Source organism: Cyprinodon tularosa, unplaced genomic scaffold (assembly GCF_016077235.1).
Source record: "Cyprinodon tularosa strain WSP-4 unplaced genomic scaffold, ASM1607723v1 ctg369, whole genome shotgun sequence".
In the NCBI taxonomy this organism is placed as follows: Eukaryota; Metazoa; Chordata; class Actinopteri; order Cyprinodontiformes; family Cyprinodontidae; genus Cyprinodon; species Cyprinodon tularosa.
The window spans coordinates 952,188-966,522 of record NW_024039084.1 but is presented as its reverse complement, the minus strand read 5'-3'; the positions used below and the strand labels follow the sequence as shown (position 1 = coordinate 966,522).

General features: G+C 40.6%; 1 protein-coding gene across 1 annotated transcript in view; it reads left to right on the top strand.

Annotated features, from left to right (window-relative positions):
- The first annotated feature begins 5,350 nt into the window (after positions 1–5,350).
- Positions 5,351–14,335, top strand: part of LOC119790590 (thyrotropin-releasing hormone-degrading ectoenzyme-like) — a 247,636-nt gene continuing 238,651 nt past the window's right edge. Inside the window, exon 1 of the mRNA XM_038296194.1 lies at positions 5,351–5,839. Within this exon, the coding sequence (XP_038152122.1) occupies positions 5,351–5,839 (489 nt within the window). The remainder of the gene's footprint in view (positions 5,840–14,335) is intronic.

The following is a 14,335-nucleotide window of genomic DNA, read 5'->3' as shown; positions in this document are numbered from 1 at the left end:
ACAATAACTCTGTAAAATCTGGAAGCAGGAGAGTTGTGCTTCAAAAGCATTTAATAAATAACCTCTGGATAAATGAGGAAACTTAAACATCCACAACTAACTGCAAAGTGAAGCTCATCAGGTTTATAAGCTGAAGGATCAGATGGATAAACCTAGTGATGTTATGGGATGAGCCGAGGCTTCCTGGCGTGTGTTGAGTTATGGAGGGGGTGTTTCCCCCAAGCGCGTGTCGAGGCGTGATTCATTTAGAGGAGGGGCCAAAATTGATGGCGTCCGAGGCCTCGCTACCGTGATATCACATGACCGATTGGGAAATGCTTCAGGAAGCGCAAGAACTTCAGCAGGCATTTAAATAGCCTCAGTCTTCAGTCAAGATGTGGGAGTTTGTAGGAGTTGCTGTCAGCTGGATAGAGTTTGGATAGATTCTAAGAATAGATTGGTTGGAAAAACAACCAATCTAGTTGCTTAAAACTATTTTCGATAGAATAAAGCATATAATACAGTTGTAAAGTTAGTCTTAACTAGTATTTTTCCCATTGAACGGGTAACAAGATTAGTGGCATCATCTGTAAGACACAGACTCCCACTCCTGAGGTTGACGGTTTAAAACCTACATTTGACTTTAGAAAGTTGCGATTATACTTAATTATTTTGGCTAATGAGACTAATTTGCATTGGATTGCCCTACTAAAAATATAGATTAGGTAAAAGCGCCGCCAAATTACGTCGGTTTAGCCAAAAGATTGGTTGAAAACACCTTCCAACTATATTTAAACCAACAAATGTGGAAAAACTATTATGTTTGAATAAAAATGACTAACACCTTTCATTTTGCTCATCATTGCCCAATTTGCACAAGCAATTTCATTGTCTGCTTTATTTTATTTCACTAAAATGGCAGAAAAACTGTGCACCCTAAATAAAATAAAGAAAAGCAATTGTAAAAAAAATCACTGATTTTATTACAAACTGTAGTTCTGCAGTCCACCAGTAGGTGGTGACATGTTCACATGGAGCCTCATGAACTGTGGGGATTGTTGAAGCAATTTGGCCAAACGGTTCAATACCTCATGAGGCCTCATCTCACCATCACTAGATAAACCTGATCAGTGGGTAGAGTTTGCAGCTTAAACCCCCACCGGCTACATCTCTACACAATCTGATTAGAGAATAAAATAATAGAAATGACAGAATAGGTATTTCCTACAGAAAATCCGTCAAGACCTCAGCACTCTGCTTGTCACAACCCGATCCGTCCCGGAAGCACGATCCGTTCTGCGCATGCACAAATAGATATATACCCGGGTGTCCATAAATAATGTAATTATGGTACTAAAACTACTTATTTCTATCCTTAACTCCCTAAAGAATACTAATACACATCTGTAGAAAATTTTTTATGACTTTTGTGAGACAATATTCATGCTTTTTACATTTTCTTCGTTAAACTGCTTCTATGACGTCATCATCATACATGCTAAGAGCAGTCCGGCAAAATATGATTAAACCATGTTTATCTGCATTTTGTTGTTTCTTTCATAGATTACGCACTATATAGCATAAGGTTAAAACGAAAAGAAAACCTAAAACTCAAAAAGACTAGATTTATGTTTAAATCCGAAAAAGTTAGCCACCGGAAGTAGCGTAGGATTCCATTTCCAGTGCAGGTCAGGACGAGTGATAAAACAGAAGGGATTTTAAGGCATCTTTTTTTTATCAGGAAATTCATTATTTACCGTTAACACATTATATTTTAGTACGTTTACTATTTTTGGGGAGGGAAACTTCCTTTAGGTATTTTTATATAAAATATACAACCCGGATGTATAACTGGATGTGCATGCGCAAATGAGCTGATGGCGCATGTGCAGAAGGAATGTGACACTGCTCACTGTTCTTTATTTTGATTTTCTTCTTCTGCTGAACCTAACGTATCTCATTTTTATTTGGCGCCACCCTCTGTCTGGTACTATAATTGTCCCTAAAAGGAAAAAAAGTGGTATGGGGTAGATTGTGTTCCATTATTTTTGCAGGCAAAAAAAAAAAAGAAAGAAAACATTTTGCAAATGGAAATTTAAAAACACACATTTTGTGAATTAAAATGTAAAATAAAAAAATCCAGAATTCTGAAAATAAGGTTTGGGCATCACATTATTGTTATCTCAAAGTTATTTGTTTTTTTTAATGTTTTATTATATTTATATATATATATATATACGATTTTATATTTTCATTTTTAGTACACATATCTATTTTTCAGAATGAGTTTTATGAATTGCATTCTTTTCAAACTGCATATTACAGATCCCATTTCCTCCACCTCTGGAGACGGGCTTTCCTCTGGAGTGAGGAACAAAGACGTATTTTATTTGCATTCGGCTTGAAGTGAAGAAAAGTTGGTCTTTTAAAGCAGTTTTGAGGAAACAAATTTAAACCGAAAAAGTTTTTTAATGAAAAAAAAAAATGATTTAAAAGTTTCAACCCTCAATTCTTTTTAAATTCAAATTTCCGTTGTCCATTTAAAAAATGTGTTCTTTGTTTACAACGATAATGGAACAAACTTTACTCCATACAGGGGTTCCACAGAGACCCCAAGTGGACCAAGACAATAGTTTTTTCATGCAGGCTCTACCACTGAGTGTTAAATTGAGCTGACTGGAGGGGGTCCTCTCAGAGGCTCCCACCAGAATCCCACTCTTTAAAGAAAACTTATCTTTGTAGATGTAATGTTGGCAAATCAAAACCAGTCTTGGCCCCTGGCCCCTAATAGTTCATCCATTCATAGCGACCAGGACAGAAGATCTATCCGGAGTTTAGTGGGTGCAGCTCTACATCAAGCCTGACAGCCCGATCCTCTTCCTCACCCCTCCTCCCCCTCTCTGTCGGTTAGCGCGTCTCTCGGATGGAGCAGCAGCTCGAGCGCTGGCAGTGAACGCACAGCGCGAGCCCACTCACTCACTCACTCACTCACTCACTCACTCACTCACTCACTCACTCACTCACTCACTCACTCACTCACTCACTCACTCACTCACTCACTCACTCACTCGCTGCTGAACAGGAGCAATGACAAGTCTTCCTCATCCTCCTGGCTGGATGGAGGGATGCTGATCAAGAGCGCTTCATCATTACCGTCATTACTGTCAGCACCGCCATCACCATCATCATCATCAGCAGGAGCAGAGAGAGAGGGAGGCAGGGAGGGAGGAGCAGCATCTTTCTGTGGGCTTAAAAAGTTGAGGAGGATCCGGTTTATTACCGGAGCACCGGAGGGGGCTCGGACCTGATCACCCCCCCCTGACACGGACGCGGTTCCTCTGGATTCCGTGGGAAAGCCATCATCGTGGTTCTGCGTGGATTGCTTCTGGATTTTAGGTCAATATCGGAGCTTTTTTTTTTTTTTCTCTCAGCCATAACATCATTTTGTGTCTTGATCGTGTTGTAACATAAAGGAACCTTCACTTTTTACCGGTTCGATGGGCTGCTGACGGATCCCAGGGGGATTCACTCCGATCTGAACGGATCAATAACGGATGTCACACGGGAGTCCGGCGGCGTCTCTGGACGAGTTTCAGCGGCCGGTGCGGGTCTGACGGATCCCGGGACGGCTCCTCTGTGACCGGCGCCGGGCCCCCAGGGACCGAGGAGGGGGGGACCCAACCGCTGGCAGCACAGCAGGTGTTGGGGAGCAAATCTGCCCTGGACCGCACAGGTCTCCTTACCCGAAATTAGCCGAATAATTCCGAACAGACCCATCAGAAGGAAAAAATAGAAGTTCCCAGAGGATTTTTTTGTATTATTACTATTAAATACATTTTGTTTTTTACATCTGATTAAACAATCTTGGCGCTCAGTATCGACCTGATCACCTTCATGAAAGTTAAATGATAAATCTTCCTAATTTCAACCAGCTATTTGAGCTCAGATTGGCTTCAGTTGCTTATAATCCCCTCCAATCCCGATTATCAATCAATTAGAAGGCTGTTCCTATATGTTTTACTCAAAGCCAATCTTCAGGTTTGAACAGTTTGAAACCAGTTCAATAATTAATCCAGTATTTTAATCCTGGCTATCGATCAACTCTAATCCCGTCTCAATACATTTTAAATCCAGTTTGCCTTTTTTAATTCCCAGTTATCAGTCAGTTTTAATCCTATTCATTGATTATTTATAACCCCAGTGATCAATCAGTTCTGAACTCCTTTTAGTTGGTTTTAATCCTGATCATCGATCGATTCTAATCCCATTTCAATCCATCACCCACATGAGGCTGGAAGAGTGAATGATCTCCTCGGTGAAATAAACCCACATGCTGGCTGTAAATTATCCACTTAAACCTCTCCAGAGAAGAAACTGTGAGCCAGAGCCTGCAGTGAGGCTTATTAAGCACCACATATTAGCAGTAACAGCTCTGATTATTACTAATAAGGGCAGAGACGTTAAAACTGCAACATTCGAAAATTGTTCAGATTTAATATCTGAGCAGCAATACCGCTCCAAAAATACGGTTTAAATGATCAAATCTACCAAGCAAAATATTTTCTCTGTTCAAATATATTTATGATGGAAACTGTGTCAGTAATTTTGATCCAATTTAAAATCCCTGACTCCACAGCTTCTCTCTAACCTTAATGTTCGGCAAGACATTTCATTCTCCAGCTGTGTCATCATATTAAGCCCAGGAGGGTCCGAATGGGGTTTATTTATGCTTTATTGCAGGTCTGGAGGAGCTTTAACTCAGAACAAATTAACTTTACTGCCACCTGAGGACAATAAGCCGCAGCTTTGAATCTCCTGCGTTTGGTTGAGCTTTGGTTGATGACCTCTTATATCGGACTGTGCAGCTCAGCTGAACATTTTTATTTTCATTCTTTTTATAGTCAACTTCTGTGAGGGAATTAAAAAAAAAACAATCATGTGTAGAATTCCAATTTAGCTTTGGCAGCTGGTTGTGCAGGTCTGTGGATGGTGCTCCCACTGTACATCCACATCGTCAACAGCATACCTCCTCCGCCTCCTCATCATCTCTCTCTCCCTCTCAGTGTCCCGTACAGGAGAAATCGAGCCATGAGGCATTGATTTTACTCTCACCGCAAAGCTAAAACGCACACGACCACCTCATCCATCCTGACTTGTCAGGTTTGTTGGCTGAAATGTAAGAAGGGGTCGGATCTTGAGGACGTTTCTAACATTCAGACAGTAGGGTCAGAAGTCATACCTGCTGAAGTTCCAACATAAGACTGCAGGTAGACGCTCATCTCGATCTACTCTCAGATCATCTGGAAACTACTCCAGTTGGAGTAGATGACTGCTTTTCTGAACTGGTTTCCTTAGGAACATTTAAGACACAATGGGTCTCAACGACAGCAGCCCCGGTGCCATGCGGAACGGCCGAGGCCTTACCGACCAGTGGGCAGAGTCGGTAGTGGTCCGACCTCGGACCACAGAGCGCCACATCACTGTTCACAAGCGCCTGGTTCTGGGGTTCGCCCTTTCCATCATCACTCTCATAATCGTGACGGCGGTGGCCGTGGCGCTCAGCCTCCGCTTTGACGACTGTGGCGAACAGGATCGCAGCGCCGGTAGAGGGGAGACGGGCTCAAGAGGGTCTGGAGGGAGACTCAACGGGAGCAGAGGGGAGAGGACGGGTGACAGAGGGGACGAAGAGGTGGTCCAGCCTTGGAAAAACTCCCGGCTTCCGGGCACGGTGAGGCCCCGGCACTATGACCTGCGGCTTGCAGTCTACATGGAGAACTTCACCTTCTCTGGAGAGGTCAGCATTGAGCTGGAGTGTGTCAACGCCACGAGGTTCATCGTGTTGCACGCCGATCGCCTTGAGGTACGTTGGCATAAAGGTCTTTGGAATTTTGTAAACCTCTGTGTTTGTTCCTTTAATTTCCTCCGCACATCCCCAGGTACCGAGAACTTTCCCAGACAGTAATGCCAGCAACAGTTTCATACCTCACCCATCCTGACTGATAATAGACAGACCCAGAAGTCATTGCCTGAACCTTACATTTGCTCTTATGGAGCTCAGAGAGCAGTTTTAAAAGACAATAACTTCAGGTTGTGTATGAAATCTGGATAATAGACCCTGTCAGTTGATTCCTAGATCTGAGAAATGCAACTTCGTTAAAATATTTAAATCCCTAAAGAAAACTCGATAGCTGGCTTAAGCGTGGGTCAAGCTTTTCTGGTCGCCTCAAAAAGAAGATGACTCTCATTTTGATTGGCTTCCTTTAATGCCAGGCACGCTTTGTTCCTTCTTTCATTAGCTTTCTAACAGAATAAATAATCACTGGATTTGTTCACCCGTCTCCTACGCATCTGTTAACACCATTCCTGATGGCATGAGGGAAGATGTCAGCATGGTTTTATTCAGAATGGTATTTATTTCCCCCAAAAAATAAATAAATCCAGAGGCAGGAAAGCAACTTCAGGTTTATTTAAACTCAACGCTTTCTCCACATGCCGAGTAAAAAATGTGTCTGACATTAAAAATAGGCTGAAACGATCCTGAATGATGCAAGAAAAAGCAAAGTTAAAGTCCGTCATGTTGATTTTAGACCAAGTTTAGATAATTTTTTGGCAAACTTTACTGCTCTCTTTCCAACCCAGAAAACTGAGATCAATTTAGAAAATTTTAACCCATCTTGAATCCATCTTGATTTTAATCAGCCAATTAATGAAGCTGTTGTTCTATTTTGAGAATTTGCTTTAAATATTCACATTTTCTTTACTCCTTTCTCTTTTTTTCAAATCCCTTCATTCTTTCAGACTTCTAGTGATGATCCCTGAATGGGTTGTTTCATCTTTCTGATCAGCTCTTCCTGAAAAATATTAGACAGATGGAGACATTTTTCTCACAAACCATTGGCATGCTTTAGTAAAAACCTGTCTAACAATGTGGTCCATTATGAGTCATCAATCAGTGATAGCTGACAGTTTCCCTGGTTTCACCTTATTTTGCCTTGTGTTGTGAAGAGAAGTTTTCCTGAAGCAAACAGTAAGGAAAAGTACCACCACAGGACATTGCTGCGTTTGGCAGTGACTAATATTTGCATTACAACCAGCTGCAATCAGTGTTGGGCTGAACAAGAAGCTGCTCCCAGCTCCACTCAACCGGTTTAAAATGTATGAATTCATGTCCATAGTTCACCACTAAATCATTCAGGAGGTTCAAAGCGCCAACATGAACCGGTTTATCAAATTATAAATACAGTTTAGAAATCTATATGCAGGTCATGGCGCCATTCAACAGATGATGTCGGTGAAAATCCAGCATTCAGCTCACTAAGACAAACAGACACCCGACTTTTTGAGATCACAGGTTTTTTTACTTGCAGTAAGGAGTTCAACAGAGCAAAGTCCTGCAGAAAATATCCCCAGATGGAGCCAACATTGGAATAAAACAAGGAATGTATCCCTTTTCTTCCATTTTCTTCACTTCTCTCTGCCTCTATGTTCCTGACCACATTTTAAAATAAACACTCCCCTCTTTTGTCATACAGAAGTGTCTGTTTCCTGGATCTGGTCCTCTTTGTCTAAATAACAGTTAATATCCTGATGAATATCTGAGCATCCTAAAACATAAATATCACGTAGTCATAAGTTATACAGAGGTTAATTCAAATAATACACCAAATTATATAGCTTAAAAATTTTGTAATTACAAAATATTGAAGATCTTAATGATATTTTCCAACAATTAGAATATTGATAATTTATTGCCACTATTTTAACCATTGCTTTGTCTTTTTTATTGGATTAAACCTCATTATATTCTGGCCAAATTCCTATAAGTAGTGCAAGCTTGTGGTGGTTGTATCATGATCTGGGCTAAATGATACTTTGGATCATTTTACCCATGCTTAATGCCTATATCCTGCCTCTGGTGAGAATTTCTATTCCCTTAATGACCTCAGTCTTCTGTTGGTTACTTCCTGGAAAATACCTGACCTCAGTACAACAGAGCACCTTTAGAAGATTCTCCTATTAGATGTTCAACCTACATCTGTTTCAACTGTTTGATGCTATCATGTCAATGTGGACCAAAATCCCACTGACGTTATGCCATGCAGGAAGTTCAACATGGTCAAGTTGCACCTGACAGAGTGGCTGGTGTACGTATTGTAGTTTAAAACTTGAAAAGAAAGAGGTCTCTTTTGGTCAAACCTACACATCAGTAGGAAAGGAAGGTTGTGACGGGAGATTAAACATGGCGGCAAAATCAACGCATTCAGTTAAGGGAAAGCAAGAACTTATTCAGAGTAGACATTCCAAAAGCGAACTTGTTTAAGCAGGGCCACCCGCTTCTGATATAAATCTGCTCTCATGGTGTGATCTTGGATTTTTTTCAGTAAATACCCTCATATTATACACAACCACCAGAGTTGACATCTGTTAGTGTTACGCCGCTGCCATTTTCTGGCCCCAATACCTGGCTCTGCACTATTGGCCGATACACTAGCCTTCAGTAAACATGGCTAATGTAATAGGCCACTTCTAAATGACATAAAACTAACTAGAATATATCAGCAGCACCAAATGAAAAATAAAATGTCATAATGTATATAAATTAAATGAATAATATGCTGTGTCAGAAAAAAAGGAAATAAAATATCAGCCCATAAATTAACAGGTATTTTTTTGCAGAAAAATTAACATGTCTGTCACTTTTCATCAGGTTTTTAGAGATTAGGAAAATATTTATCAAATAAATAATTTTATTTTAAATTAAATGTAATTTTTAATAAATGTTGGCATCAGTAGTTTAATTATATATTGTAAAATAATTACAGCAATATACAACTGTATTACTCATGTTTCTCGCCAAAAACTCAATTTCCCTTTTCTTTACGTTACACTTGAACGCATCATGATAACCTAATTGTCGTTTTACTGAGCCAACCTGAACACATCATCACGCAGCACGTCTGAAACTTTATTTACTTTTTAAGCTAACTAGCTTGTATGCTGCCGATTACAACACGGATTTCACAATTACCATTTTTAAGTGACCAGACAAGCTACAAAGTCTGTGTGCGCGCTAACCAGTGGTTCTCTGAGTGGATGATGAAGACGGGCCCGACTGTGGTGCGGCGGGGCAGCAGCATACCCATTGTTGTAGTAGTCGAGATCGGTCTTGGTCTCGAGACCATTTTTTGATGGTCTCGGTCTCGTCTCGGACTTCACCGCATTTGGTCTCGGCCTTGTCTCGGTCTCGGGCGCTGAGGACTCTGCATTTTATTTCAATACTGGTCAAGACCACAACTGTGGAAATAACGCTAATCATCACAATATTATCAGTTCCTTTAAGATCCTTCTTTTTATAGGATGCTTGGATTCAAATCCAAGCAATAACCTGTCTCATTGGGAAATGCATGTTTTTTTTGTTTTTTTGTTTTTTTACCGCTGTCACGCTCACCCCCTTTCACCTGCGCCCGGGCAGCAGCACTTCGATTGAAAGTCACAAGTGGTTGTCTGAGAACGGAATAAGATGTCGGCCAAATCATTGGTTATGAAATTCGACTCATTAAATCACAAAGAATATATTTGTAAAGCAACACTGAGAAAAAAAAAAACATACAGAGCAATGTAAGTTCTGCAGTGCTTCACTATCAGAGACGGTAGGGACTACGTCCAACTTATTACTTAAAAGATGTTCCAGTTGTGTGCTAAATATCTAGGTGTTTTTATGTGAATGCGGGTCTTTTAGATCAATTTTAGTGATTTTAAGCATGTTTCACATTTTATTGTCACATATTGGCGCAGGTCTTGGTCTTGACTCGGTCTCGGACCCTAAAAGTCTTGGTCCTGTGTCGGTCTCGATACACTCTACTCTTGGTCTTGTCTTGGTCTCGGGTTAGGTGGTCTTGACCACAACACTGCCGATACCATGTGTTGGATGTGTGTGTATATATGAAGAACTACATACTTTGTCAAGCTGCTCCCTACCTTTGTGAAGCAGGAAACAGACTAATACAAAGTAAATCCAGTAGAACTTTTTATTGCCTACTTCTAATGGGTGACAATAGTTGAATAAACTTTTTACTCTCAATATACCACCATTTTAGGGCTGGATCAGGCCCCACACGATACTGGTATTGGTATTGGTGCAACACTAGTTAACGTTTCTGTCACCACTGTGTCATTAGGTCTTTAAACGGGGATAAACATAGATTTTTAAATGAAACTTTTGATTTCCTAATTTTATTTACAAAATGTCCACAGGTCCATTATTTTAATTTGCTTCAATTTTATTATGCTTTTTTAGCCATATTGTAATCTAAAATTATTGGCTACTCTAAATTCTCCTTAGGTGTGAGTGTGTACATGAATGTTTGTTTGTCCTGTTTGTCTCTGTGTTGCCTTGCGGCGGACTGGTGACCTGTCCAGGGTGGACCCTGCCTCTCACCTGTAGACAGCTGGAGATAGGCACCAGCAACCCTTGTGACCCTGCTTGGGATAAGCGTGATGGAAAATGGATGGATGTAATCTAACAAACATGTAACTTTACCATATGCCTGTTTTGGCTCTTGAGGGCCGGTTAATTTGCTTTGAGGGGCCAAAATTGGCCTACGGTGCAAAAACAATGTGACCAGTGGTGTGATTAGAGTGCAGTTTTGCTAATATATGTGTTTTTTTTCCAAAAGTAAATTAGAATAAATCTGAGCAGCATTAATATAAAATATCTATAAAGAGTATATAAACCTGATATTTGCAGCTCCAACTGAAATATAAATGTTACAGATTTGCATCATAAAATACTGCTCCTTCTGAGTCAGCATTCATGCATTTTAAATGAAACTCCACTCATCAGCTAAAGCAGCTGAGAGTTTAGGAAACATTTCCTTAAGATTCGATCCAAACAGGCCTGTGTTTGCAGCCAGATGTCTGCTCTGCGTCTCGGAGAAATCCCCAAACAAAGAAAAAGTACCTCCACATTCGGCCTCACAGATTCCTTTAACGAGGCTAATTAGCCGCCAAAGTTGCTGCTTCAGCCCGAAGTTTGTGAGAAGCGGATGGCAGGAGAACGCCTCTGAGAAAACGCTGGAGCAACGTGATTTTTCACAGCGGTCATCTGGGCTAATGTGAGAGATGGATAAATCTGTCTAATTTGGGTCGGGGCCAATTAGGAGCCCTGCGGCCTCCCTGCTGTTTTTGTCCGAGCTCCTGGTGAATTAATAGGTGTTGCTGGGCACCAAGCAGCCCTCCTAAGGTGTCCTCTGGACTAATGCAGTCTGAAAACGTAGATGGTCAGGATTTGAAAAACTGGAGACTGAAAAAAATGTGTAAATATAGAAACAGCAGGTATAGGGGAGCAGAAATTATAGAAAGGAAGTCTTCAAATTTTAGAGTGATTCTAAGAAAAATATAAAATATTTCACATGGATTCTGCTGACCTTTTTAAATATAAGAGGAAGCCCTGCAGGCAGTTGATGGTTAAGTTCATGTCAATGATAATGAACACGCGGCGCCTCCTTCTGCTCTAATTTATGCTTCCTTCAGTCCTTTGCCTCCTGTCCTCCGGCTGGGAGGGTCGATGTTCTAGTCCCTTAAATGACGGAGGAGAAAAGGGATACACAGAGCTATGAGCGAGGAATCAGAGCTGACGTTTTTAACACCGAGCTGCTCTTCATGTGTCTAGTGATTGGTCAGCTGATCTGAGAGGACAGCGAGGCTAGGGGAAGCTGCTGGGAAACTGCTCTAACGTCGGATGATTCCTAAAGCAGCATTTTTATCGTTTTTCCATTACAGCCCGGGTTATGGTTCATTACGGGGTCAGCAGAGCCTTAAAATGTATTATTATTCAAACAGAGTCTGACAGGAATATCAAAGTACTTTATCCCGTGATCTCAGACACCATAAATTTAAGATGGAGAGGTGTTAGTGCAACAAAAGGCAGTGAAAGCAGGAGAATCTGACAATAATAGGACCTTAGCTTCTTCTCAAAGCTCATGTCTTCTTTTTTAGAAGATTTGATGCATATCTGCTTTTCCTGCCCTGCTCAAGTATTCACCTCTTCATCGGTTTCACATTACAAAAAAACCCGTCAAACTTATCACCATTTTATGTAATGGATCAACACAAAGTAGAGTTAAGTTGTCAGTCTGAAGGAATCTATGATTTTCGATAGTTTCCTCAGTGAAAATCTGAAAAGTGTGGTTGAGTTTTCAGCCTCACTGCGTCCAAAATTCATCCATCTCTTCTGTTTGACTTTGTTCTCTGACTCTTGGTACTGAAACCTATTTGATGGCGTAACAGTCGCTCCGCAATCTGTCGGCTCTGCTGAAGGATTCCTGTAAGGTTGCAGTTATTGATGTCCTGATTTAGTCAAAGTGTTTTTTTAATGATTTGGATCCGAGTCGCTGACTTTGCTCATCTCAGAGCTACACTCAATACCTACAATTTAATTGGACGTTTAAAAAGTCAAGAATGCATCACTTTAACAATGTTTTTTATGTTCTAGCTGATAATAGCTCGGCTAACAACATTAACAGAAGGTTCATTTACATTAGAGCAAGAGTGGTGTCGTACAGATTCATTGGACTGATTCCTGAAACATCAATGTGAAAACATGTAACATGAAATAGGAAAGTGTCAGAATGAGTCTGTGATGGAAAATACAGAATATAAACCATAAGCAAGTAAACGGCATGTACTCATACAGTATAGCGCCTTTTTTCAAGCCAGGAGACTTGACGAAAGCGCTTTACACTACTTTCATTCACCCATTCACGCACACACTAACGGTGGCAAGCTACATTGTAGCCACAGCTACCCTGGGGCTCACTGACAGAGGCAGGGCTGCCGTACACTGGCACCACCGGGCCCTCTGACCACCATCAGTAGACAATGCAGGTGAAGTGTCTTGCCCAAGGACACAACGGCAATGAAAGTCAGAGCCGGGGCTTGAACCGTCAACCCTTTGATTTAAGGGCAAACTCCAACATCCAACGCCACTGTCGCCCCCTGTCTCAGCTGGAACATCCTCAGATGCTGTGGTTACCTTAATAGGTAACCTACATGGTGAGAGGTTATGGTGCTGGGTATTTGTCTGACTTGATCAGTTGACGAGTGCGGGGTCCATGTGGACAAAATTAATGCAGTGCACACCTAAAAAAAATATATAATTACGCAGACAGATTTGTGGCGAGCAACAGCTCCTAATGGGGAGGGTTCATAACTGGTGACATCTAGAGACATCCTGTGATTACCTCATAAATACCACTATTGTCGACAGATTGTGGAAAAACTCCAGGAAATACATTACTGTGGCTTTTAGATGGCACAGATATGCTTTGAAAAAGTTATAAAAGGCTTTGTTTTCTACTCCCTCTTGTAGTATGGTGTTGTAAGCTAGGTGTTTGTGCTGAACACGCCTCATGGCAGAGTGATAACTTTACAACTTGCCTCACATAACAATTGCTGTTCAAACTCCCAACAATCAACCCAGTTGCTACAATTGTAGTTTTACATTGAATACAATTAACATAACAACAACTAACAAGATGGCTACACCAACAAAATCAAACATTTGACTTCATGCTATTTAGGTCCATTTTATTATAGGAAAACTTCTTCATCAAAGACCATTATCCTTTTCTTTGGCAATAATGATTGTTTTCACGTGAACATCATTTTGTTCAGATTCTACACTGGTAGGTCCTGAATGGAAACTGTTCACATAGACATACGTGCACATATTCATAATTCAATTCAACTCAGTTCAAAAATACTTCATTAATTAGGTAAACACTGGTGTGGAGACTAGGTCTACACAAATAAGAGACTGTAGAATACCATGGTGTGAGACGTCCTACCATAGTCCGACTGTAAAGTTACCTTCAGTTTTTTATGATTCTACTTTTTAAGTTCTTTTTTTAATCTAAAATAAAGGAATTTTGCTTATTGCTTTTTTAAATTATCATCTAAATAGCTTCCATTTAGCTGTGCTGCATAACGGAGCAGCATCACTTCTCTATTTGGAAAGAATTGGAGGGCATTATGCACAGCGCTCATAGTATGATAGAATAGGACATGCTAGCAATTAGCACGGTACATGTGAAGGTTATTTGTGTGTTAATGCACTTCATGAAGCTAGGTTTTAAGATTCCTCTGAGAGCAGCCAGATCTACCACATTAAAGGTTCTTCTAACAACTCAAAGTCTCCCAGTGCTGACCGGATTATGCTAAAAAGAGATACCTATGTCTGCCAGCATGTCAATGGGATATACCCTATTTTTAGTCATGGTTTTATATCTCTGTTCATTAGAAATAATAAGTATTTCACACATTTTATTCATTTTTTTCCCCATCTATTCACCTAAAA